General features: G+C 41.5%; 2 protein-coding genes across 2 annotated transcripts; one reads left to right on the plus strand and one right to left on the minus strand.

Annotated features, from left to right (window-relative positions):
* Window positions 1–714: 714 nt before the first annotated feature.
* Window positions 715–1,566, minus strand: LOC149297729 (olfactory receptor 8U3-like). Its single transcript, XM_089488190.1, has one exon. It carries the CDS (start codon window positions 1,564–1,566, stop codon window positions 715–717), a length of 852 nt encoding a protein of 283 aa, XP_089344316.1.
* Window positions 1,567–8,765: 7,199 nt separating this feature from the next.
* LOC149297730 (olfactory receptor 5AR1-like) lies at window positions 8,766–9,698 on the plus strand. The gene has a single exon (XM_089488191.1). It carries the CDS (start codon window positions 8,766–8,768, stop codon window positions 9,696–9,698), a length of 933 nt encoding a protein of 310 aa, XP_089344317.1.
* The last annotated feature ends 18,212 nt before the right edge of the window (window positions 9,699–27,910 follow it).

Consider the following 27,910-nt stretch of genomic DNA (forward strand, 5'->3'; position numbering starts at 1 on the left):
GTTAATATTGTGGCTTATATAATGCTATATCATGCAATGGGCTAACTGCAGTGGTTGCAGCCAATGCCTCTAGGGGTCCGATGCGACAGCTTGTTTCTGTCTCCTCGTACTGTTTCAAAATCGTTCAGAAAGGGCCCTTTAGCTCTTGGAGCGGGGAGACAGGCCAAGTTACCCGTGCAGGTGCACTTCATTGGTTGATGGCAGAGGAGGGCCCTGCCAGCGACCAATAGAGTTGCTCATACGGACATTTAAAATCCTGACACCAAAGCTGCTGTGTACTGTGTACCGCGTTAGCCCCGTATTAGCCCCTTCTACAAAAACGAAGAAAAAAAACAAACACGAAGAATGTACACGAATATTCACCCGAACCGAACATAGGAACGGGCGAATATTCGTGGAATACTTAGATTTTTTCCCCCATGAAGACGAACACAAAGAGTTGGCCGGTGCCCAGGTCTACTGCAAACTTTATAGGTATGGTTAGATCCCATCTGACTGTCTTATTCTCTTTTTATTAGAGATAGTGGTTGCAATTAATGAACATCATTCACAATTGGGTTTGCTGTTCTTTTTGCATCCATTCTAACAATCAAATATAATCATAATATGACCCACCAGTACATTAAATTGTCTTGAAAAGTTCTAATGTAATAATTGCATACAATTCTAAATTACATAATTTAATGCATGCTCTCAATAAATCCTTTTTTACAGTTAGTTGGAACAGTGGAATACAGTTCTTTGACTGTAGAATCTATCCAAAATAAGCCTCACTTCCTTGTTCCTTAAACTGTAAATGAGAGGATTTAACATTGGTATAACTACTATGTAAAATATAGATGCTACTATTTCATTGTTCACTGATGATGATGTGCCAGATGGATGCATGTAGTTGAATAAAACAGTACCATAGAACAACGTAACACATGTTATATGGGATGCACATGTGGAGAAAGCTCTTCTCTTGCCATGTGATGATGGTATTTTGACAACAGTTGACACAATGTAAGTATAAGATGTAAGTATAATAAACAGTGACCCTCCGCCTATGATCGTAGCACACACAGTAATCAGTATCTTATTCAGAGAAGTGTTTGAGCAAGAAATTCTTATCAAAGGCAGAGCATCACATATAAAATGATTGATAACATTAGACCCACAAAAGTTTAAAGTAAAGATGCTGGAAATCTGGATAATTGCTTGAAGAACTGCAGCAAAATACGAAGTGATTATTAGTATGTAGCATTTTTGTTTTGTCATAATCACACTGTAATGTAGAGGCTTACATATGGCTGCATAACGATCATATGCCATCACACCAAAAAGGAGACATTCTGTTGAGCCCAAGGAAGAAAACATGAAAAGTTGTGTGGCGCAGCCAAAACTAGTAATATACCTATCATGTTTTAGGAAATGTACCATTGTGTTTGGAACCACTGAAGAGGCATAGCAAAAATCAATGAAAGCTAAATGACTAAGGAAAAAGTACATGGGTGTGTGGAGATGGGAAGAGTGTTTGATGATAACAAATATTCCAACATTTCCAATAACAGTTATAAGGTACATAAAGAAAAATGCACAAAAAAGCAAGATTTTTAGGTCTGGATCTTGTGTAAGTCCTAACAATATAAACACAGATGTTCTTGATTGATTTCCAAAGTTCTCTGCTAAGGGTTGCTCTTTCAGCTACAAAATAAAACATTAATATTTTATGTATCGCTTGCCAACAGCCATTTCACATTGCAGCACATCAGTAGAATGTATTGAGGAATTAGTGCTTCTAACTGAAAAACAGCAATACTCTCTATGTTAATGTCATTAAAAAAGTAAAGAATATATTAGGTGGTTTCAGTTCAGTTAATGATGTATTAAATAATTAGTTATCTATAAGAACATTAATATCATTTCAGTCACAGATCATATCAGTTTTAAAAAAGCTTTGTTATAAGTTGGTTAATATTTAGTTTTACAGGTTTTACAAGTGGCTTAAAGTATTAAAAATTTTACATCAATTACTTTTTTTACTCTCAAAGTGCAATATTGACAGATAGAAATGAGCTATGCTTCAAATGTTCCTCCCATGCAAATGTTGCAATCTGTGTTTTAATTTACATTATACTATTTAAAAGATACACACACCAACTGTCAATTGTTTCATATAGGAATACTTACACATAAAGAGCTTTTAAGTGACAGACGTTCTTGTCTTTCTTCCATAATATTTTTGAGTACTGTTGCATTTTCCTTCCTGTCTTCAAGTGTCTTCTTCACTGTGGATATTGTCAATGCCCAAATTAGAGATCCATGATTTCCAATGAGTTTTTGAAATTAAAGAATATTGGGTATTCCTAGAAATAGTGTCTTAAAAATGTGACTACCATTGTAATGCATCAGTAACTGTAATGATACACAATACACCCAAGATTATTATTAAAGCAAAAAAATGCATATCCGTGTTTTTGTGATAACGAAACTGAGATATTCTAGATTTTTCTTAGTGGTAAAATCTGAAGAAAGAGTATATAGCATTTATAATAGACAACTGTCTATCTATGTAAGATAATACAAATGTTTGGATATACAGTATATTTCTTTGACTCTGTATTTTATTAGTTCTAATTTGTTGTTCTTATGTTTCGCTCCCCAATACCTGTCTCTGAGTTAATTTTACAAAAATTGGTCTGATGAAAATAATACACAATAATAGTCTTTGGTCATGACTTTGTTTTGGGTATGAATGGGAAAGAAATGTGGGTGGGTGTTGAATGCATTATGCTCGCTTTTAGCAGGTTGCTTCTGAGAATAGCAAATTTTTCTCAACCTTGGTCTGAAAGTAACTCCATCAGAGCAGTTTTTCTGTTTATTAACGTAATTGGATTTTTAATTAGACGAGGCCTAAACAGTGGATACATGCAGAATTCTGTCCTCCCCCATGGCAAATATATGGTGACCCCTATGCCCATGTATACATGTATGTATGTATCCTCTTTTGGATCATTGCACATGTGACAATTCGGTTATCACTTATTTGTTAAATTATGGAACAAATTGGAAAGTGTGAGTTTTGCACAACAGGGATATTAAAGCAAATACCTTGTGCGTGGCAGATAAATCATTCAGACGGCATCACAAGAGTTGCAGAGACCTGCTACATCCCTGGGTTTGAAATATGCGATGCAAAAGCATCCACAACTGCAAGTACTTGTGGATTGACACAGATTTTAGCTCAGTATAAGTCAAATTCAATTTAAGTATAAATCAATTTTCTCTCACACATCTCTCACTCTCTCACATATTCCACATGGATGACATTTTATACTACTAGTAATACTAACAATAGCAGCAAAATAAACTGTTATATTAATTATTTTATTCCAATATTGTAAAGATTTTATACAATACTAATATTAGAAAGCTATGGTATACAAATAAACACTAACCTTAGCTTGCTTGATGGTAGGTACCAAAGGAGATGGATGGTATTTGACAGCAGCATAGCTTTAAGTACATTCAGCAAAGCTCCATGGACATAATCCCTTGATAGGCTGAGAATATGTAAATTAATTGCTATGGTAATAAAATAAAATGCACTGCATGGTATTTGAGAAATGGAACATAAACTAAAGTTTAAAATGTTTTTACAGTGGTAACCTCAAAACTCTCTAGGAAATGCCTTATACTATATTTTGAAAAGTATCCTCTTTAAAGGATAATTAGGAGTGTTTGTCATGAACACTGAATCGAGAACTTGTGGATCTGGTGTCTGGGCACTGTTACATGCATATGTTTTGTCCATTGGTACCTGTAAAGTGTTTTCCATAAACAATGGTTGTGTTTGGACAATGAGTTTGTCTGCTGCTTGGTACTGCTTGATGTGCCATAGGCTCCTACTCTGCCTTGACCTCCCATTCAAGTGCCGGCATTTGCCACAGACTCCTTGTTAGGCCGGAGACTAAACATATTGTGTGGGGCCCCCAAACACTGCACATTGGGTCCCAAGGAGGCAGGCAGGTAATCTGCATTGGCAGCAGCATCAGGGTCAGACATAGCCAGAAGCCAGCAACCACGAATCAGCAACTTTGCAAAAGAAGAATAAGCCAGGAATAAGCTGGATAAGGTCAGATAAGATAAGGGCAGGGCAGGGCAGGGCAGGGACCTGGACAACACTTGGACACACAGACTGCTTGGTTGCATATGGAACACAAACAGCTAAGCCCTTTGGGTCAGGTGTTAGAGGTTTATATATTGACTGGTGTAATGAGCCAACAGGCTGCAGGTGTGGGAGCTAAGGAAGGATGATTTAGCTTAATAACATAAATACCGAAGGTCTGTTTCAAATAACCTGATGTTCCAAGACTATGGTTTGAAACATGACCTCAGCTTTCCCTGAACTTTGTTGTGGTTCTCTCTACTCTGCTTTGTCTGCTGTGAGTGGTTACATCTACCTCGCCTGTCCAAAATCATTCATTCACACATGTTAACCCTTAACATTGCTATGGATGTAATACTACATGGACAAAAAGGCATCAAGATGACCCCTTGGATCTAATAGTATGTCCAGCCAGGGACATAACTAGAAACCACAGAATTGCCCCCGGGGCTGCCCAACTTCAACAGCTAGTCTGTGCCATCATTGCCCCCAAACAACTTTTCTGTGCCTTCTTTGCCCCCCTTCCAATATACACTCTGACACACAAGTGCACATACTAACACACAAGTACACATTCATTCTAATACACACGCCATCTCACCCCACTTACACATCCATGCTCTCTCACACACAATTACACATCCATGCTTACCCACAATTACTGATCCATGCTCACACACACACAATTACCGATACATGCTCACACACACACAAGCACACATCCATACTTACCCACAGACAAATACCCATCCATGTTCATACACACTTATACAATTACACATTCTGCTCACACACAATTACACATTCATGCTCTCACACACACGCAATATTACATATTCATGCTCTTACACACACGCAATTGTAACGTTTCACCCTTCGCTGTCTGGAATTGTTTGAACTCTGAGCTGCTGATTTTCATTTCCAACCACTAGTGGCCGCCCTTGTCACTCTGAACCGCTCAGACTGATTATCAGGTCCAGCTGCACCTTATTACCTGATTTAGCCAGCCTATATAAACCTGCCCAGCCCTTCAGTCTGGGCCTTGACATTGACATTTTAGGACCGCCTGTTGGGTTCCTGATCTCCTCCAGTTTGGTTCCAGATCTCCTCCAGTTTGGTTCCAGATCTCCTCCAGTTTGGTTCCTGATCTCCTCCAGTTTGGTTCCTGATCTCCTCCAGTTTGGTTCCTGATCTCCTCCAGTTTGGTTCCTGATCTCCTCCAGTTTGGTTCCTGATCTCCTCCAGTTTGGTTCCTGATCTCCTCCAGTTTGGTTCCTGATCTGCTCCAGTTTGGTTCCTGATCTGCTCCTGTTTGGTTCCTGATCTGCTCCTGTTTGGTTCCTGATCTGCTCATGAGTTACGGCCAGCGACCCACAAGTGGGATATCTGCCCTGTGCAAGTGGGCTTACCTGTCGTGTGTGCCCCATCCAGAGGGTTTCTAGTCGTGTGTGCCCCATCCAGAGGGCTTCTAGTCGTGTGTGCCCCATCCAGAGGGCTTCTAGTCATGTGTGCTCCATCCAGAGGGCTTCTAGTCGTGTGTGCCCCATCCAGAGGGCTTCCTGCCGTGTGTTCCCCATCCAGAGGGCTTCCTGCCGTGTGTGCCCCATCCAGAGGGCTTCCTGCCGTGTGTGTCCCATCCAGAGGGCTTCCTGCCGTGTGTGCCCCATCCAGAGGGCTTCCTGCCGTGTGTGTCCCATCCAGAGGGCTTCCTGCCGTGTGTGTCCCATCCAGAGGGCTTCCTGCCGTGTGTGCCCCATCCAGAGGGCTTCCTGCCGTGTGTGCCCCATCCAGAGGGCTTCCTGCCGTGTGTGCCCCATCCAGAGGGCTTCCTGCCGTGTGTGCCCCATCCAGAGGGCTTCCTGCCGTGTGTGCCCCATCCAGAGGGCTTCCTGCCGTGTGTCCCATCATGCATCATGGGGTACAGACAGAGCCCCTCGTATCCCCTGCACCTGGGCTCCTATCAGACCTGATCACCCGGTCCGTGACAGCAATATTACATTTTCATGCTCACACACAATATTACATATTCATGCTCACACACACACAATATTACATATTCATAATCACACACACAATATTACATATGCTCACACACACACAATACTACATATTCATGCTCACACACACAATATTACATATTCATGCTCACACACACATGCAATATTACATATTCATCCTCACACACACACACACAATATTACACATCCATGCTCACACATACACAATATTACAAATCCATGCTCACACACACACACACACAATATTACACATTCATGCTCACACACACACACATACACAATATTACACATCCATGCTCACACACACATACAATATTATACATCCATGCTCACACACACACACACAATATTACACATCCATAAGAAGGGCCCTTTCCAAACTATTTTGAATTGGTATTAGGAGACAAGAAAAAGGGGTCCCAGAGGTCACCCTGGGCCCCCTAGAGGTACGGGCCCTGTCACAGCTGTGACATGCACATGCAATAACAAATAAAAAAGTTATAGGGATATCCACAAGCCCCAAGAGCGACTCCCAAGGGAATTTCTATTCATATTGAAGTCGTAATTCTGCAAAAAAAAAAATCTCATCAAATTGTTTGCGGCTTCAAACTATTTGCATTTATTGAAGACAGAGGTTGGAGGAGAAAAAACTAGCTCCCTCTTTTTGGTTTGAACTCCCAATTAAAGATTAAAGGGTTATTGGTTTAGTGGCAATTGTGTATTGCCTGTCCACATATGTCTCATCTTACTAGACATTTGCATTAGTTTTTGGCCCATTCATTTTCGGACAACAAATTCCATGTCCTGTCTGTTCCTTGCACACAAAAATTGGGGGTCATTTAAAATTAATGTCCAGCACTCTCTCTCATGCTCTTCATGCTCTCTCCCTACCTTTTCTGCCGACCAATTCCGCTTCTGCTTTTGTCCAGCATCTTCTTCTCCTTTTCCTATCTTCTATGTTATCTTTTCTATATTCCCCATCTCTGCAGACAAAACCTCCTGGCAAACGTCTGTGAAAAATTCCAGTGATGTTCTATACCATGCCCCTTCATACGCGTTTGAGGACATCACCAGAAGCTCCACCATTTGGGCAGAAGTTCACACAAAGTTACGTAACATAAAATGGCGGCTCTGTGGCGGCTTCAGAGACATTGTTTCCCCAATTCTCTAATTGGGGAAGAGGAAGTCACCAGAAGCTCTGTCATTTTGGCGGAAGTTCAAATAGGTTTATCTTAGGGTAAAATGGTGTAGCTTCTGGTGACTGTAAAGATCTGGGTCTTGCCTAATTTTCTGAGATTTATATGAATTGATAAAATTGGCACATCTTGTTAAATTTGCCATTAGTACAAATCCAAATGCACAAGTCTAGAACAGACTATGACTCCAATAGAAGCATGAGACTATAAGGCTCCTGTTTAACAATGGAATGCTAGTTGAATTTTTATACATTTCTGTACATTTGTATGAAAATAATTTGTAGTAATTAATGCTCACAAATTAATCACAAAAGGCTATTTAAAAATCCTTTTTAGACATTATCTAAATGAATAATACTAATGTAATCTCAGGGGATTGTGAAAACAAACAATTTCATTTAAAAAAAACCATATATATAAATATATATATGAGCTACAGCCAAGACAATCAGAGACTTGCATCTGTGAGCAACATGGATTTCTTTTGATTTATTTTTGCATTACTTCACATGCACTGATCTAATGATGGGGGAAAACAGTTATTATTTAGATTACTTTAGTTCATTACATTATTAATTTATGTTAGATGTAATTATTCTGAGATAAACATATACAAATTGTCATAATATTGTACTTTTATACAATACTTTTTATAAAATACTATTCTTTTTGCTTATTTTTGCAGAACAGTTGTAAGCTTTGAAAAATATATATTAAAATAATGCACTTAAATGTTTTTAAATATTTAATTGCCTCTGATAATGTTTACTCTGAGTGTAACCGGTAAAATTTCTTTAAACAAAACATTGTACGACAATGCTGTTTGCAACTATCAATTTGAGCTATGGTAAGGTTTCTGCTTAATCTGGATGGAATACTGTTCCCAATTAGAGGTGAAGTATTAGGGTCACACTGTTTCATTTCATTATTGTGATAAATAGGTTTGTAGTGTGCAATATATAGGTATATTTCATTCTGTGGTGTTATATAAAAGTGTGAGACTAAGTAAGTAAGCATAAGTTTTGATAAGCCAGAAAAAGCCAGATAACATTCTTTATGTTAACCTCCCTTACTGCATAGCAAACTTATCTAGGTTCTTGCTTAGCATTCAGAGTTGCTAATAAGGATAAGTTTCATACATATTTGTGTATGTAGTATTTGTGTATGTAGTACAGGTTTTAAAATACAAATATCAATTACTGACTGATGTCTCACTAGTTATTATAGGTAGAGTTGTGCTAGAAAACCAAGATTGATTATTTCAACAAAGCATATCTAAATAAATGAGGACATCCAAAACATTGTACTTTTTAAGGTAAAAAATTGCCAGACCTTTTATATACATTCACAACTTCTTTAAAGTTCCATTAAAACTCTCTATATTCTGTTTTTCTGTAAGCAATGTTTGAAAACCTGGACCGCAGTAACAAAACCTATATCACTGAATTTATTCTTTCTGGACTCACTACTCATGCAAAACTTCAGATTCCTTTCTTTCTGCTGTATTTATTGGTGTATGTTGTAACATTCCTGGGTAACACCACTATCATTGCCTTGATTAGAATGACACCAGGTCTGCAAACGCCAATGTACTTTTTCCTTATTAATCTATCATTTGTAGATATTTTGTATTCATCAACAATTACACCCAATAGTCTGGCTAACATTATCTCTGTGGATAAAACAATCTCCATCACTGGTTGTGCTACACAAATGTTTTTCTTCATTGCGCTGGCTAGTTCGGAAGGCATGCTACTTGCTGTTATGGCATATGACAGGTTTATAGCCATATGTAAGCCACTGAATTATTCACTAATAATGAACAATCTACAATGCCTTAAATTTGTTTGCACTGTGTACACTGCAGGATTTATTAACTCGCTAATACATACATATTGTGCCTTCAGAGTACCACTTTTTTGTTCAAGACAGGTAAACCACTTCTATTGTGATCTCATTCCCATCTTGAAATTATCATGCCAAGACACGTTTCTCAGTGAAGTCTTGATGTTTATAGTGGCTGGTTCTATTGAAGTTGGCTCATTATTATGTATAGTTATATCTTATACATGCATTCTATTTAACTTATTTAAGATCAGTTCTGTAAAACGTAGGTATAAGTGTCTCTCCACCTGTGCTTCTCACTTTACTTGTGTTGCTGTATTTTATTTCCCTGTTCTATTCACATACCTGAGACCGACTTCTTCATACTCTATGAACGAGGACTGGGTAGTATCTATATTTTATACAGTAATTATACCAATGCTGAACCCTATCATCTACAGCTTGCGAAATAAAGATGTAAAAGATGCTCTGAAAAAAGCCAGGATGTAATAAGCTAGTCAGCAATTAAACTGTAAATTGATGTTAAAGGGACAATGCCTCATATTGCCCCAATAAAGAATACATATTATAGTGCTTTGTAAATATGTTCATATGCATTCTTTAAACATCCACTATGAAAAATAAGCCACTTCCCTTTAGGAGAAGCCGCAACTCCAGAGCTGAACTTCCACCATGGTCCCCTTTTGAATTTGCAAGGGTACACAAATGAAAATGTAAAGGGCACACTCATGCCTATTACATGCCTCACATGCATATCATCAAAGTGTATATGATGGCAGGAGTATCCCCTTAAATTCAAAAACTTATATGGAATTCTGGATAGGGTTTTCTTATAAGTTTACATTGTTGTTTACTGCAATTATTTTCTATTTTCTCTTTATGTAGGCTCTCTGTTCACTCACAAATGCTAGTCTGATATTGACTGGCTTTGTAGTCTGCGGATTTTGAGTGACACTTGCCACTTTGGAGTGTAGGCTCTCGGTAGGCTAGTAAGTATTTTTTTATTCTCATCTCAAGTTTGATAATTCTAGTGTATTTCCCTATCATGTCTTAAAAACACACTAATTACAACAGAGCAGACTATCCTTATCCTAAAAATACTGCTTTTCTCCCTCAAAGTGAATATATTGTGCAATTATGTTAGCACAGCAAGAAATGTAATATGCATATGACAAGAGTAAGCAAACTACCAACATCTATATAACTAACACAATCTGTTTTAACTAATAATACACAATGTTTTCCATTGTTCTTGTTCATATTGAATACACCATTAAAACATTCACAGCGGATTGGGAAAGATATGTGAACCACTAGGCTAATCACTTCACTTGAAGTCAGCAAACCAGTAGTCCAATAAATGAAACAAGATTTGAGGTGTATTTTAGAACTACTTTGACATAAAAAACACTCAAACGTTTTGAGTTTGCTATTCTAAAACAGAACCTGCTGATGTGAACCATATCTCACAAAAAAGAAACCTCAAAAGACCTACAATCAAGAATGTTTGATTTGCATAAAGCTGGAAAAGGTTACAAAGTAATCTCAATGAGCTTCTATATTCATCAGTCCAGCGTTAGACAAATTATTTTTAAATGGAGACAATTTAGTACTGTGAGAAAGAATGGTCAAAAATTCCTCAACGTTTGCGGTTATTGCTGCCAAAGGAGGTTCGAACAGTTATTAAATTTAAGTTGAATTCTTAATGGTTGTGTTAAATAAAGCATGAAAGATTGATTGTTTGTGTGTTCTTAGCTTAAACATGTTGTGTTTGTCTATAATTGTGACCTAGTTGTATAATATATAGAGACAGATACAAATAGGTTCAGATACAGAAATTATGTTAAGATGTCTGTCATCTGTTGACCTTGGGCATTCACAACCCTGTTTGTAATCAACAGGCATTTGTTGCATTTTCAGTGATTTTTTTAATGCTTTAAGAACCCATGCTGCTTTAGGCTTGATAATGCAAGAATTTTCTTCTTTCATTACAGCTAAGGTTTTCTTTTAAAACCATTCCCAAATATTTTGTGGTCGGAGTCATTAAACATTTTTTTCTGTGTAATACCTTTATCATTGGGCCTGAAATCCCGAAGGGTGTGTACATGCCGGCTGGCACCTACAGGAGATCCTGGCCTCCACCTAGGTGAGAGTTAAGGGTTATTATACATTAGTCTGGCAGTGCCCTCACCTAGTAATAATCCAGTATAATAATACAGTATAGTGTGTTAGGACACATATATCACACAGAACACAACAATAAGACAGTATAACTTTAAACGTTTCTTGAAAAAGGAGTGTAACCTCTATATTAGGTTAGAACAGTAATAACATAAACATTGAAACAGAGGTATATAGCAAATCCTTTAATAGCCAATATTAAAGGTACATTAATTTATGGATGTAAATTACAAAAAATGCCTGCGTTGGTGCTGATATATGGATGATATTTCCTTTTTGTCAGGCCCATAGGAGCCATTGACTCAGTTTTAAGAATATTAAAGAATATTTGTGAATAATAACATTCAGTTTCTTTCTAGTGTTTGATATTTGATAGGCTTTTCACAGACACAATAAATTAACTTCATAGTGGGTACTTGGTTAGACTGTTGAAAATAAATGGTAGAAATATGTGAATGAAAAAGTATGCTTTCTTTAAATACCATTAATTTGATTGTATCACTTTATTTATACTAATAATAATAATAAACTGCTAAATAAATTCTAATTTTTGTCCTAAGCTTATAAATAACCAATGTTATGCTTTTTTGCAAGTTATATGGCAAAAAGTTTAAAAACCATTTTGAAACATCTTTGAAGCTGGTCTGTTAAATTTACCCCCATCAAACCATACATGTTTGAAACCTAGACACCACAAAGTATTTCAAATGCTAGTATTTTAACTCTTTCCATGCACTAATTCTGCTGCCAGCCTTTGTCAAACCTTGTGGTAATAACTTTTAAACACATTTTATTTCAGGTATAAATTTACAGCATCTCCTGAGTACATTGATACCACTCACGCATGGCTTTCTTGGGTTGTTGGGGAGGGGGGTAAAGGCCACATTTGGAAGTTGTGCATTTTTTTTATTTTTTTTATTCCGACATCTGATCAGTCTGTGCCCATGTGCTTTTTGGTTCATCTTTGTAACAGGTCGATTTACTCAATGAAATCATACATTTTTCTAAACTACACACGTCATGGGTATTTAAAACACCAGTATTTTTATTGAGGCATTACAGCAACACCGTTTGGGAGAAGAGATCGACCGTAGATCACTTTCTACACTTTGACATGCTACGTCAATTGTTGTCAACGTGATGTTTTTCCGTGACGTGTCTGGCAAATCAATTGTCATCACGGGTGTAAATTTGGGTCCCTGTCTATATTTAAAAATTGTATTCTGTTAATCCTAGAATAGTAAAAAGCAGAAAAAATATTAGACTGTGAGATTCCAGTTTAACTTAACAAATTGCCACATCAGCACATCTAATATTTACATATTGCTGACCACAACCAAGTGTTTGTTCCGTGTAAAGGTTTAAATCCATTTGACTTATATCTGAATAAGGCTAGTGAGAATCTAACAGAAAATAAGAATATAGACCTAGTTTTTTCCCAATGTTTGAAAAGGGACAGAATATTGATGTTTTTCAAAAAATATTATTTAAGGATATAGATAAACTGAATACAAATAAACAATCTTAATATGGAAGAGGCACAAGCTTTAAAAACCTTACAGGATAGAGAGGACATAATTGTAAAGAAGGCTGATACAGGCGGTGGAGGGGTATTGTTATTGTTATTCTTATGATAATGAGCTGTTCATATTATTTAGAATAATCTGCTAGAATTTTAGGTCACAGCAAAACAAACAAATATGAAAAGAAATCCTACTGGGAGATTTAAGTCTTTATTATTCCTGTTTAGAAAAAGAAGTTGTTGCTAAATCAAACTATAATTTTTATACATTCTATACTCGAAAATTGCAATTTTTACTATTTTCCCCCTAAAATCCAAAAACATAAAACAAAACCACCGGGAAGACCCATTGCAAGTGAAATTGATTCAGTCACTGCCAGTTTATCTGCCTTTATATATTTTCATTTACAAAAATATGCACAATTAGCTCATTCTTATATTAAATACACAAGGCACATTCTATAGAACGGCAACAAGGGTATCGGTGGGCAAGGGGCCCTGCGATACCCTTGTTGCCATTCTATAAAGTGTCATCCCTGTATACTGTTATCAAATATTATATCAGGCTGTAGATGTGGAAGATCCGCAAGTATATTTCCATTTCAGAAATTTTTTTGTCACAGAGTGTATTTTTTATTCTTCAGCACAATTTTATTTACAACAGATTGAACCAGGTTCGCCCCAGCTATTGTCACGTTTCACCATGCGCTAGCTGGACTTGTTCAAACTTTGTTTTTCCATTTTCATTTGCCGACCACTAGTGGCCGCCCTGACCATTCAGGACCTCTCAGACCAATTATCAGGCCCAGCTGCAGTGGCTTACCTGATCAAGTCAGCCTTGATAAACCTGCCCAGCCCTGCAGTCTGGGCCTTGACATTGAAGTTGGAGGACTACCTGTTTGGTTCCTGCCTTGTTCCTGTACCTGCCTTGTTCCTGTACCTGCCTTGTTCCTGTACCTGCCTTGTTCCTGTACCTGCCTTGTTCCTGTACCTGCCTTGTTCCTGTACCTGCCTTGTTCCTGTACCTGCCTTGTTCCTGTACCTAATGTTTGAGGACTACCTGTTTGGTTCCTGATTTGTTCCGGAACCTGCCTTGTTCCGGAACCTGCCTTGTTCCGGAACCTGCCTTGTTCCGGTACCTGTCAGTACCTGCCTTGTTCCAGTACCTGCCTTGTTCCAGTACCTGCCTTGTTCCAGTACCTGCCTTGTTCCAGTACCTGCCTTGTTCCAGTACCTGCCGTGTTCCTGAGTTGTGGCCAGCGCCCCACTAAGTGGACTCCCAATAGGAGTGCCCTGCATCGCGACTCCCAGGATGACTGCCCACTAGCGGACTACCCTGGTTGAGTGCCCTGCAAGTGGGCAACCTGCCGTGTGCCCTGCAAGTGGGCAACCTGCCGTGTGCCCTGGAAGAGGGCTTCAAGCCGTGTGCCCTGGAAGAGGGCTTCAAGCCGTGTGCCCCGCAAGTGGGCTTATCTGCCGTGTGCCCCGCAAGTGGGCTTATCTGCCGTGTGCCCCGCAAGTGGGCTTCCTGCCGTGTGCCCCGCAAGAGGGCTTATCTGCCGTGTGCCCCGCAAGTGGGCTTCCTGCCAAGTCGAGTGACTTTCTTTGTTTATCTTGATGTACCATCACATTCAATACAACTCTTAATCCAGATCTGTTGTCTGTGGTTTATTCCTGCGCCTGTCTGTAACAACCCCAGACCATAATGCATCGTGGGGTACAGACAGAGCCCCTCGTATCCCCTGCACCTGGGCTCCTTATCAACCTGTGTCCTCGGTTCGTGACAGAATGTCAAGGCCAATACAAGGAGTTCGCGGGGATACCTGCAGTACGGGAATCCGTGGTGAACACGAAGACCCAGACACAAAGAGACCACAGGTCCGCAAGCATCCGGAGGCTGCTCCTTGCAGTGGGGGTATGTCACGTTTCACCATGCGCTAGCTGGACTTGTTCAAACTTTGTTTTTCCATTTTCATTTGCCGACCACTAGTGGCCGCCCTGACCATTCAGGACCTCTCAGACCAATTATCAGGCCCAGCTGCAGTGGCTTACCTGATCAAGTCAGCCTTGATAAACCTGCCCAGCCCTGCAGTCTGGGCCTTGACATTGAAGTTGGAGGACTACCTGTTTGGTTCCTGCCTTGTTCCTGTACCTGCCTTGTTCCTGTACCTGCCTTGTTCCTGTACCTGCCTTGTTCCTGTACCTGCCTTGTTCCTGTACCTGCCTTGTTCCTGTACCTGCCTTGTTCCTGTACCTGCCTTGTTCCTGTACCTGCCTTGTTCCTGTACCTGCCTTGTTCCTGTACCTGCCTTGTTCCTGTACCTGCCTTGTTCCTGTACCTGCCTTGTTCCTGTACCTAATGTTTGAGGACTACCTGTTTGGTTCCTGATTTGTTCCGGAACCTGCCTTGTTCCGGAACCTGCCTTGTTCCGGAACCTGCCTTGTTCCGGTACCTGTCAGTACCTGCCTTGTTCCAGTACCTGCCTTGTTCCAGTACCTGCCTTGTTCCAGTACCTGCCTTGTTCCAGTACCTGCCGTGTTCCTGAGTTGTGGCCAGCGCCCCACTAAGTGGACTCCCAATAGGAGTGCCCTGCATCGCGACTCCCAGGATGACTGCCCACTAGCGGACTACCCTGGTTGAGTGCCCTGCAAGTGGGCAACCTGCCGTGTGCCCTGCAAGTGGGCAACCTGCCGTGTGCCCTGGAAGAGGGCTTCAAGCCGTGTGCCCTGGAAGAGGGCTTCAAGCCGTGTGCCCCGCAAGTGGGCTTATCTGCCGTGTGCCCCGCAAGTGGGCTTATCTGCCGTGTGCCCCGCAAGTGGGCTTCCTGCCGTGTGCCCCGCAAGAGGGCTTATCTGCCGTGTGCCCCGCAAGTGGGCTTCCTGCCAAGTCGAGTGACTTTCTTTGTTTATCTTGATGTACCATCACATTCAATACAACTCTTAATCCAGATCTGTTGTCTGTGGTTTATTCCTGCGCCTGTCTGTAACAACCCCAGACCATAATGCATCGTGGGGTACAGACAGAGCCCCTCGTATCCCCTGCACCTGGGCTCCTTATCAACCTGTGTCCTCGGTTCGTGACAGCTATGCTAACATCTACATGCATTTTTGGGAATCACTGTATGTGTGGGGGTAGCATGGCTGGAAGGTGAACCTTGTCCTGTGACAGAGAGATATAAATGATATTCTAATTAGAGGGCAGAGTTCCAGTGGTGAATTTTTACACTTTTCATTACATTAGAGTATATTTATAACAATGATTAAAATCATTGATTAAAAAAATCATTGATTAAAATCATTGTTATCATATTTATAACAATGATTAAAATAACATTAAAATGTTGTGCCTTTTTATGGTGAAGATACTGTTTTTTATTTGACTCTGTATAATGATAAGGGCAAGAACATAGCCTGTAAAACTTTCTTCAAACCTATAGATATAAATCGATATATTGAACAAAGTAGTAACCATCATCAAGTTGGCTACAAGGTATATCTAAAAGCTAGTTTACAAGAATAAAAATACATTTGTATTGACTTTAAAGATCATATCCAATCTAATCTCATCTGTTAATGAGATATTCTACAGATAAAAATTATGATCCCTTGGTTGAAGTAAAAAACCTCTAGGAGAACAAAAAACACATGTGGATTTTGCTTTTCTTTCTCAATTTCATGAAACAGGAATGTAGTGAAACTAGCCAAAGTGAGGGTACCAGGAGTCAATGACATGAATGAAGCCAGGTTCAGCAACGGGAGAGAAAAACACAATGTGTACTATGGATAGGCACGACCATCAGAAGGCAAAGTCCAAAGGTTTCTAGGGGTTTAAATAGGAAGTGGAATATTTTGGCACCAAATTTCAAAAGTCAGTATATCTCCCGACCATCTTGAGTGTGACTGAGCACGTAATTTCCGCTGGCACCACTAGAGGGCGTAAAGACACAGCCTCGTTGATGGAGCAGGGTCTTCCTCTCCTGCGGGGCAGTGGCTGCTGGGAAGTGGAAGGAGCCCTTCTTAGTGGCTGCTTGTTGGAGTCTCCCCCTTCTTCGCAGCAGTTGTTGCAGGGAGTTGATGGATATAAACAAAAATGGGTATTATATTATGATTATCTCATAAGAAGGAAAGTATAGATGTTTCACTCATTAAAAGATTAAATGCTGCCCTCCCAAACCAAAACCACTCCCACATCAGCATACCTGGGAACATCTTGAATCCTCCGCGTCTCACCCCACTCCCCACCCATTTTCCCTTCAAATGGGGGTGTTTCCCGCAATGTCAACAAGAACACCGACTGACATCAGCAGGACTGCCCCCGACATCAGCGGTCCGAATGCTTCTGACATCAGCTGGACCGCCCATCGACATCAGCAGGACCACCCAAGGGTGGATAGCTGGAGCCCACAAGTTCTCAGGTATGCACATCAGCCCAGGTTTCCAAAAAAGCACGCTCCTAATGTAATTCAGTTTGTCAATAAAACTTGCACTGTAATGTAATTCATTTCACCAAGAAAGCTTGCAGTGTAACGTAATTCAGTTCTCCAATAAGGCTCACACTGTAATATAATTCATTTTGCCAATAAAGCTCACAATCTCATGTAATTTAGCTCACCAATAAAGCTCACACTCTAACATCCAAAATATTGCATAACTACCTGCTCTCTTGTATAAAAGACAAGTTTCTTTACTGTTAGGGTTTATTACTTTCAGTGGTTTTTTTTAGTAGCCCAGCAGAGCTACATGTGGAGGTAGCATGCATACAGACACCTTAGGGAGCATTATAATATATTTATATTTAAAATGTGTATTACAGGCATTATAGGTGTAAAAGGAGTTAAAGTGACCTAACTAAACAACATTTGGCCAGTTGAATTCACATGCTCACAGAGATGACAGGTGGAGACGTATTTAAGTGCAAATGTAGCCCCCTGAAGCCCACATCAAAGGGCAACTGTAAATCATATATTGCATTGTCTGTTTGTAAATAATGTGTGATAAGATCTGTAAAAGAAACCTGAAGCTTTTGTTTAGTGTGTTTGGTTTTGTTTAGGCTTTTGATATTACATTGTAAACATGATGTCATTGTCCCTATAAGAACTTGTTACCTTGTTACCAGGGCCAGCCCAAGGCAAAATGCCACCTGGGGCGAATTTTAAAATGCCGCCCCCCCCCTTATCTACCCTTCCTCTCCCTCCTTTTTCAAGGAGAGATTGAGCTTTCGTTTGATACCATAGTTGGATGATTAGCTGAAAATTTAGAATGAGAAATTTAGTAAAAACTAGCGAAGATTAGAAAAAAAAATACATTTTTTTTACATTTTCCCTCTGAATCCTCACAAAATTAGGTAAAGTGATGGAAAATCCCCTCCAAGTTTATCAATTCAGGTGTCCTGATTTCAGAAATACATAATTTATATAGATTTTCCAGACTTTCCCAGCACCAGGGAGCATACTATAAGGTGTACAATTTTGTATACTTTTTATGCCTATGGCTTAACGGGTTTGGGGGTTGTGAACGGGGGCAGGAGGGTTAAACTGGCTAGATGTTATGCTAGGGCAATGGAAAGTAAGGTTTTTTTATATTTTTTTTATTATCTTTTTTTATATATATTTTTAAATTCTTTTTTTAATTTTAATTTTTTTACATTTTATTTGTATTTTTTATATTTTTTTTTAACACAGAAATGGTTAGAGGTCCTCTTAGGGACCTCCTGAACATGCCAGTGATGTCACAATGACATCACAGCTCACATTATAAATTTTTTTAGTATTATTTATTTTATTTTAATGATTTATTTAATATTTTTTTAATGAATTTACTTTTTTTTCCCTGCTTTTCTGTTACAGGACGGGAGGGGGAGTGAGAGAGATGGTTTCTCACTCCCCTCCCCGCGATCCCCCTGCACCGATCACACTGTCATCTCTATGCAGGTCCTCACAGACCTGCATAGAGATCGCAGCGTCTCTGTGCCTGCGGGGATATCCTGTCCTCCGATGACCTTCCGGGTTATGTCAGCAGTGACGCAACCCGGAAGGGAATGCCCAATCGCGCGTTTGAAACTGCGCGATCGGGCAGTTTACAGTGTAACAGCTTACCGGCTTTCATGCCGGAAGCTGTTACAGGAGATCGGACAGCAGAAAGCCGGCAATGCAGGCTTCTGCTGTCAGTGGGGAGTCCAGGCTGTCGTTGTGCAAACATTCCCACAGAAACACTCCAACATTTTGTGGAAAACCTTCCCAGTGGAGTGGAAGGGGGGACCAACTATATATAAATGTCTGTCTTTAGAATGCGATGTCATAAAAGTCCCTGTTGGTTCTTAATAGGCGTTTTTTGGACGTCCCGGTACGTCTATAGGGGAATGAAGGGGTTAAACCCTCCATTTTCTTATCAAAGAAGCATTTTTTTGTGATTATTCGAGCTACGTGGATTTAAGGTATTTACCCCTAGACAAAGGTGTGTCGGCACCTGGAATCCCCTTTTCCCAAATATATCCCATTTCCGACACTACATATGTTAATATATACATATATGCATCTGAAAGGGACATACCAAGACATTTTGGACAATGCTATGCTTCCAACTTTGTGGGAACAGTTTGGGGAAGGCCTTTATCTATTCCAGCATGACTGTGCCCCAGTGCACAAAGGAAGGTCCATAAAGACATGGTTGGATGAGTTTGGTATGGAAGAACTTGATTGGCCTTCACAGAGCCCTGACCTCAACCCCTTTGGGTTCTTTTGGGTTCTCGCCTGACTTCGCAAATACTTTACTGGATGAATGTGCAAACATTCCCACAGAAACACTCCAACATTTTGTGGAAAACCTTCCCAGTGGAGTGGAAGGGGGGACCAACTATATATAAATGTCTGTCTTTAGAATGCGATGTCATAGAAGTCCCTGTTGGTGTAATGATCCTTTATATGTAAAATAATGCTACATGATGAGTATGAGTAGTACTGTAAGGACTTCAAATATGGCTCTTACCATCACAGTGATTTGGCTGGTCTGGCTGGATTAACAGTGTGGTTCACAAAGCACCTGACAAAATGGGCATAGGAACCTGGGGGGGCGGATCCCCTCAGGAAATCATGCATGGGGGACCGATAATGAACCCAGTGCAAGAAGAAGAGAGGCCCAATTGAAATGCAAAAATTTAGGATTCACTTGGCCGAAGCCGAAACTGACGCCCCCTTCATTTAAAAAAAACAAAAAACCACACTTTTATTAAAAGTAACACACCAGCATTGAACAAAAAAAAATCAATAACAATATATATATATATATATATATATATATATATATACACTGCTCCAAAAAATAAAGGGAACACTAAGATTACACATCCTAGATCTGAATGAATGAGCTAATCGTATGACATACTTCCGTCTTTACATAGTTGAATGTGCTGACAACAAAATCACACAAAAATTCTCAATGGAAATCAAATTTATCAACCCATGGAGGTCTGGATATGGAGTCACACTCACAATCAAAATGGAAAACCACACTACAGGCTGATCCAACGTTGATGTAATGTCCTTAAAACAAGTCACAATGAGGCTCAGTAGTGTGTGTGGCCTCCACGTGCCCGTATGACCTCCCTACAATGCCTGGGCATGCTCCTGATGAGGTTGCTGATGGTCTCCTGAGGGATGTCCTCCCAGACCTGGACTAAAGCATCCGCCAACTCCTGGACAGTCTGTGGTGCAACGTGGCGTTGGTGGATGGAGCGAAACATGATGTCCCAGATGTGCTCAATCGGATTCAGGTCTGGGGAACGGGCGGGCCAGTCCATAGCATCAATGCCTTCCTCTTGCAGGAACTGCTGACACACCCCAGCCACATGAGGTCTAGCGTTGTCCTGCATTAGGAGGAACCCAGGGCCTACCGCACCAGCATATGGTCTCACAAGGGGTCTGAAGATCTCATCTCGGTACCTAATGGCAGTCAGGCTACCTCTGGCAAGCACATGGAGGGCTGTGCGGCCCCCCAAAGAAATGCCCCCCCCACACCACTACTGACCCACCGCCAAACCGGTCATGCTGGAGAATGTTGCAGGCAGCAGAACATTCTCCGCGGCGTCTCCAGACTCTGTCACGTCTGTCACATGTGCTCAGTGTGAACATGCTTTCATCTGTGAAGAGCACAGGGCGCCAGTGGCGAATATGCCAATCCTGGTGTTCTCTGGTAAATACCAAACGTCCTGCACGGTGTTGGGCTGTAAGCACAACCCCCACCTGTGGACGTCGGGCCCTCATACAACCCTCTGTTTCTGACCGGTTGAGTGGACACATGCACATTTGTGGCCTGCTGGAGGTCATTTTGCAGGGCTCCTCCTGCTCCTCCTTGCACAAAGGCAGAGGTAGCGGTCCTGTTGCTGGGTTGTTGCCCTCCTACGGCCTCCTCCAGGTCTCATGATGTACTGGCCTGTCTCCTGGTAGTGCCTCCATGCTCTGGACACTACGCTGACAGACACAGCAAACCTTCTTGCCACAGCTCGCATTGATGTGCCATCCTGGATGAGTTGCACTACCTGAGCCACTTGTGTGGGTTGTAGACTCCGTCCCATGCTACCACTAGAGTGAAAGCACCACCAACATTCAAAAGTGACCAAAACATCAGCCAGGAAGCATAGGAACTGAGAAGTGGTCTGTGGTCACCAACTGCAGAACCACTCCTTTATTGGGGGTGTCTTGCTAATTGCCTATAATTTCCACCCGTTGTCTGTACCATTTGCATAACAGCGTGTGAAATTGATTGTCCATCAGTGTTGCTTCCTGAGGGGACAGTGTGATTTCACAGATGTGTGATTGACTTTGAGTTACATTGTGTTGTTTAAGTGTTCCCTTTATTATTTTGAGCAGTGTAATATATATATATATATATATATATATATATATATAATTGTTAACAGCAATCACACTCCTATGATGCCCAGGCATACCCAGATTCCAGCATTTACTGGCTGATTTAGCATGATAGGAGTTATTCACACTCCTATCATGCCCAGGTTTTAGCATGTACTGGTTGGCTGGGCATGATAGGAGTGTGATTGCTGTTAACAATCATATATATATCAATATTGTTATTGAATCTTTCTGTCCAATTTTGGTGTGTTACTTGCTTGTAATAAAAGTGTGGTTCACAGCAAAATTGGCCAAAAAAATGATATATATATATATCACATATAGCATCAATACACAAGGGGGCAGCTAGCCAGGTTTCGGCATGTATTGGCTGCTTGTGCATGATAGAAGTGTGATTGCTATATTAAATATATATGATTGCTAACAGCAATCACACGCCTATCATGCACAAGCAGCCAATACCTGGCTAGCTGCCCCCTTTGTGTATTGATGCTGCCAGCAGTATGGGGTCTGCACATCACTTACAGCCGCTCTATGCCATGCCCCCCCACTTACACATCCATGCTATCACACACACTCATTCATTTACTCATTCACAAGCATTAATTCAGTAATTTCCTCAATCACGTGATACTCATTCGTAAAACCTCCCCCACCCCCTTACCTGAACTGCATATCTCTTGCTCGCAGACTTGCGCAGGGGCCCTGCTAGTTCCCTCTGTGTTGCTCCCACTCTGTGCAAACAACGTCTCTTGTCCTGCCCAAGGGAAGCAGGAACTGAGCAGAATCATGTCACGTGACATAAATTCACGTGACTTAGCTGGGTTCTTGCTTCCCATGGCCGGTACAAGAGACGCTGCTCGTACAATGTGAGAGCAATGCACAGGTAAGCAGCCTGGCCCCTGCGGACGATTATTTTCGTCTGGTTTTTTTTCGACCATCTTGAGTGTGACTGAGCACGTAATTTCCGCTGGCACCACTAGAGGGCGTAAAGACACAGCCTCGTTGATGGAGCAGGGTCTTCCTCTCCTGCGGGGCAGTGGCTGCTGGGAAGTGGAAGGAGCCCTTCTTAGTGGCTGCTTGTTGGAGTCTCCCCCTTCTTCGCAGCAGTTGTTGCAGGGAGTTGATGGATATAAACAAAAATGGGTATTATATTATGATTATCTCATAAGAAGGAAAATATAGATGTTTCACTCATTAAAAGATTAAATGCTGCCCTCCCAAACCAAAACCACTCCCACATCAGCATACCTGGGAACATCTTGAATCCTCCGCGTCTCACCCCACTCCCCACCCATTTTCCCTTCAAATGGGGGTGTTTCCTGCAATGTCAACAAGAACACCGACTGACATCAGCAGGACTGCCCCCGACATCAGCGGTCCGAATGCTTCTGACATCAGCTGGACCGCCCATCGACATCAGCAGGACCACCCAAGGGTGGATAGCTGGAGCCCACAAGTTCTCAGGTATGCACATCAGCCCAGGTTTCCAAAAAAGCACGCTCCTAATGTAATTCAGTTTGTCAATAAAACTTGCACTGTAATGTAATTCATTTCACCAAGAAAGCTTGCAGTGTAACGTAATTCAGTTCTCCAATAAGGCTCACACTGTAATATAATTCATTTTGCCAATAAAGCTCACAATCTCATGTAATTTAGCTCACCAATAAAGCTCACACTCTAACATCCAAAATATTGCATAACTACCTGCTCTCTTGTATAAAAGACAAGTTTCTTTACTGTTAGGGTTTATTACTTTCAGTGGTTTTTTTTAGTAGCCCAGCAGAGCTACATGTGGAGGTAGCATGCATACAGACACCTTAGGGAGCATTATAATATATTTATATTTAAAATGTGTATTACAGGCATTATAGGTGTAAAAGGAGTTAAAGTGACCTAACTAAACAACATTTGGCCAGTTGAATTCACATGCTCACAGAGATGACAGGTGGAGACGTATTTAAGTGCAAATGTAGCCCCCTGAAGCCCACATCAAAGGGCAACTGTAAATCATATATTGCATTGTCTGTTTGTAAATAATGTGTGATAAGATCTGTAAAAGAAACCTGAAGCTTTTGTTTAGTGTGTTTGGTTTTGTTTAGGCTTTTGATATTACATTGTAAACATGATGTCATTGTCCCTATAAGAACTTGTTACCTTGTTACCAGGGCCAGCCCAAGGCAAAATGCCACCTGGGGCGAATTTTAAAATGCCGCCCCCCCCTTATCTACCCTTCCTCTCCCTCCGTCCCTGCCGCCCCCCCCATTATCTACCCTTCCTCTCCCTCCGTCCCTGCCGCCCCCCCCCCCCCTTTGTACTTAACCTTTCAGCAGTCCTGCGGCGAGTCTCCCTGTTCGGTCTCGGTGCCGGCTTGTAATGCTGAGCGCCGGAAATCTTCCGGCGCTCAGCATTACAAGCCGGCACCGAGACCGAACAGGAAGACTCGCCGCAGAGGAGAGAGAGAGGGGCACCGAGCGGGTACTGACAGCTTGGTAAGCGAAAACCACTCGGCGCCCCTTTCTCTCTCTTTTGCTTTAAAAAAAAATAAAAATAAGGGCTTGGGGCGGCAAAGTGCCGCCTGGAGCGGTTGCCCCACTTGGCTCCATTGTCGGGCCGGCCCTGCTTGTTACAATCTTTACATTCTTGTTGCAGTTACTGAAATCTCTGTTGCATCCTTGTTACCATACATATTCATTACCAATGTAACCCTGTGTGCGTTAGCCTTCATAGGCTTCATCACAGTATTAACCCCTTCAATCCCAGGGGTTTTTGGTACCTCAAAGCCCGGAGCAATTTTTCCATTTTTGGGGTATGTCGGTTTAGCGATTATTCTTCTTTTCCTGTGAATAGTGTACCCATGTAAACTATATATTGTTTTTTCAAGGAGAGATTGAGCTTTCGTTTGATACCATAGTTGGATGATTAGCTGAAAATTTAGAATGAGAAATTTAGTAAAAACTAGCGAAGATTAGAAAAAAAAATAAATTTTTTTTACATTTTCCCTCTGAATCCTCACAAAATTAGGTAAAGTGATGGAAAATCCCCTCCAAGTTTATCAATTCAGGTGTCCTGATTTCAGAAATACATAATTTATATAGATTTTCCAGACTTTCCCAGCACCAGGGAGCATACTATAAGGTGTACAATTTTGTATACTTTTTATGCCTATGGCTTAACGGGTTTGGGGGTTGTGAACGGGGGCAGGAGGGTTAAACTGGCTAGATGTTATGCTAGGGCAATGGAAAGTAAGGTTTTTTTATATTTTTTTTATTATCTTTTTTTATATATATTTTTAAATTCTTTTTTTAATTTTAATTTTTTTACATTTTATTTGTATTTTTTATATTTTTTTTTAACACAGAAATGGTTAGAGGTCCTCTTAGGGACCTCCTGAACATGCCAGTGATGTCACAATGACATCACAGCTCACATTATAAATTTTTTTAGTATTATTTATTTTATTTTAATGATTTATTTAATATTTTTTTAATGAATTTACTTTTTTTTCCTGCTTTTCTGTTACAGGACGGGAGGGGGAGTGAGAGAGATGGTTTCTCACTCCCCTCCCCGCGATCCCCCTGCACCGATCACACTGTGATCCCTATGCAGGTCCTCACAGACCTGCATAGAGATCGCAGCGTCTCTGTGCCTGCGGGGATATCCTGTCCTCCGATGACCTTCCGGGTTATGTCAGCAGTGACGCAACCCGGAAGGGCAGTTTACAGCTTACCGGCTTTCATGCCGGAAGCTGTTACAGGAGATCGGACAGCAGAAAGCCGGCAATGCAGGCTTCTGCTGTCAGTGGGGAGTCCAGGCTGTCGTTGTGCAAACATTCCCACAGAAACACTCCAACATTTTGTGGAAAACCTTCCCAGTGGAGTGGAAGGGGGGACCAACTATATATAAATGTCTGTCTTTAGAATGCGATGTCATAAAAGTCCCTGTTGGTTCTTAATAGGCGTTTTTTGGACGTCCCGGTACGTCTATAGGGGAATGAAGGGGTTAAACCCTCCATTTTCTTATCAAAGAAGCATTTTTTTGTGATTATTCGAGCTACGTGGATTTAAGGTATTTACCCCTAGACAAAGGTGTGTCGGCACCTGGAATCCCCTTTTCCCAAATATATCCCATTTCCGACACTACATATGTTAATATATACATATATGCATCTGAAAGGGACATACCAAGACATTTTGGACAATGCTATGCTTCCAACTTTGTGGGAACAGTTTGGGGAAGGCCTTTATTTATTCCAGCATGACTGTGCCCCAGTGCACAAAGGAAGGTCCATAAAGACATGGTTGGATGAGTTTGGTATGGAAGAACTTGATTGGCCTTCACAGAGCCCTGACCTCAACCCCTTTGGGTTCTTTTGGGTTCTCGCCTGACTTCGCAAATACTTTACTGGATGAATGTGCAAACATTCCCACAGAAACACTCCAACATTTTGTGGAAAACCTTCCCAGTGGAGTGGAAGGGGGGACCAACTATATATAAATGTCTGTCTTTAGAATGCGATGTCATAGAAGTCCCTGTTGGTGTAATGATCCTTTATATGTAAAATAATGCTACATGATGAGTATGAGTGGTACTGTAAGGACTTCAAATATGGCTCTTACCATCACAGTGATTTGGCTGGTCTGGCTGGATTAACAGTGTGGTTCACAAAGCACCTGACAAAATGGGCATAGGAACCTGGGGGGGCGGATCCCCTCAGGAAATCATGCATGGGGGACCGATAATGAACCCAGTGCAAGAAGAAGAGAGGCCCAATTGAAATGCAAAAATTTAGGATTCACTTGGCCGAAGCCGAAACTGACGCCCCCTTCATTTAAAAAAAACAAAAAACCACACTTTTATTAAAAGTAACACACCAGCATTGAACAAAAAAAAATCAATAACAATATATATATATATATATATATATACACTGCTCCAAAAAATAAAGGGAACACTAAGATTACACATCCTAGATCTGAATGAATGAGCTAATCGTATGACATACTTCCGTCTTTACATAGTTGAATGTGCTGACAACAAAATCACACAAAAATTCTCAATGGAAATCAAATTTATCAACCCATGGAGGTCTGGATATGGAGTCACACTCAAATTCAAAATGGAAAACCACACTACAGGCTGATCCAACGTTGATGTAATGTCCTTAAAACAAGTCACAATGAGGCTCAGTAGTGTGTGTGGCCTCCACGTGCCCGTATGACCTCCCTACAACGCCTGGGCATGCTCCTGATGAGGTTGCTGATGGTCTCCTGAGGGATGTCCTCCCAGACCTGGACTAAAGCATCCGCCAACTCCTGGACAGTCTGTGGTGCAACGTGGCGTTGGTGGATGGAGCGAAACATGATGTCCCAGATGTGCTCAATCGGATTCAGGTCTGGGGAACGGGCGGGCCAGTCCATAGCATCAATGCCTTCCTCTTGCAGGAACTGCTGACACACCCCAGCCACATGAGGTCTAGCGTTGTCCTGCATTAGGAGGAACCCAGGGCCTACCGCACCAGCATATGGTCTCACAAGGGGTCTGAAGATCTCATCTCGGTACCTAATGGCAGTCAGGCTACCTCTGGCAAGCACATGGAGGGCTGTGCGGCCCCCCAAAGAAATGCCCCCCCCACACCACTACTGACCCACCGCCAAACCGGTCATGCTGGAGAATGTTGCAGGCAGCAGAACGTTCTCCGCGGCGTCTCCAGACTCTGTCACGTCTGTCACGTGCTCAGTGTGAACATGCTTTCATCTGTGAAGAGCACAGGGCGCCAGTGGCGAATATGCCAATCCTGGTGTTCTCTGGCAAATACCAAACGTCCTGCACGGTGTTGGGCTGTAAGCACAACCCCCACCTGTGGACGTCGGGCCCTCATACAACCCTCTGTTTCTGACCGGTTGAGTGGACACATGCACATTTGTGGCCTGCTGGAGGTCATTTTGCAGTGCTCCTCCTGCTCCTCCTTGCACAAAGGCAGAGGTAGCGGTCCTGTTGCTGGGTTGTTGCCCTCCTACGGCCTCCTCCAGGTCTCATGATGTACTGGCCTGTCTCCTGGTAGTGCCGCCATGCTCTGGACACTACGCTGACAGACACAGCAAACCTTCTTGCCACAGCTCGCATTGATG

This window comes from Sceloporus occidentalis, unplaced genomic scaffold (assembly GCF_023333645.1).
Source record: "Sceloporus occidentalis isolate IW3139 unplaced genomic scaffold, rSceOcc1.0.p SCAF_37, whole genome shotgun sequence".
In the NCBI taxonomy this organism is placed as follows: domain Eukaryota; kingdom Metazoa; phylum Chordata; class Lepidosauria; order Squamata; family Phrynosomatidae; genus Sceloporus; species Sceloporus occidentalis.

Excerpts from the sequence above, each read along its gene's own strand:
- LOC149297729 (XM_089488190.1), bottom strand. The coding sequence starts at position 1,566 with ATGTACCTTATAACTGTTATTGGAAATGTTGGAATATTTGTTATCATC.
- LOC149297730 (XM_089488191.1), top strand. The coding sequence starts at position 8,766 with ATGTTTGAAAACCTGGACCGCAGTAACAAAACCTATATCACTGAATTT.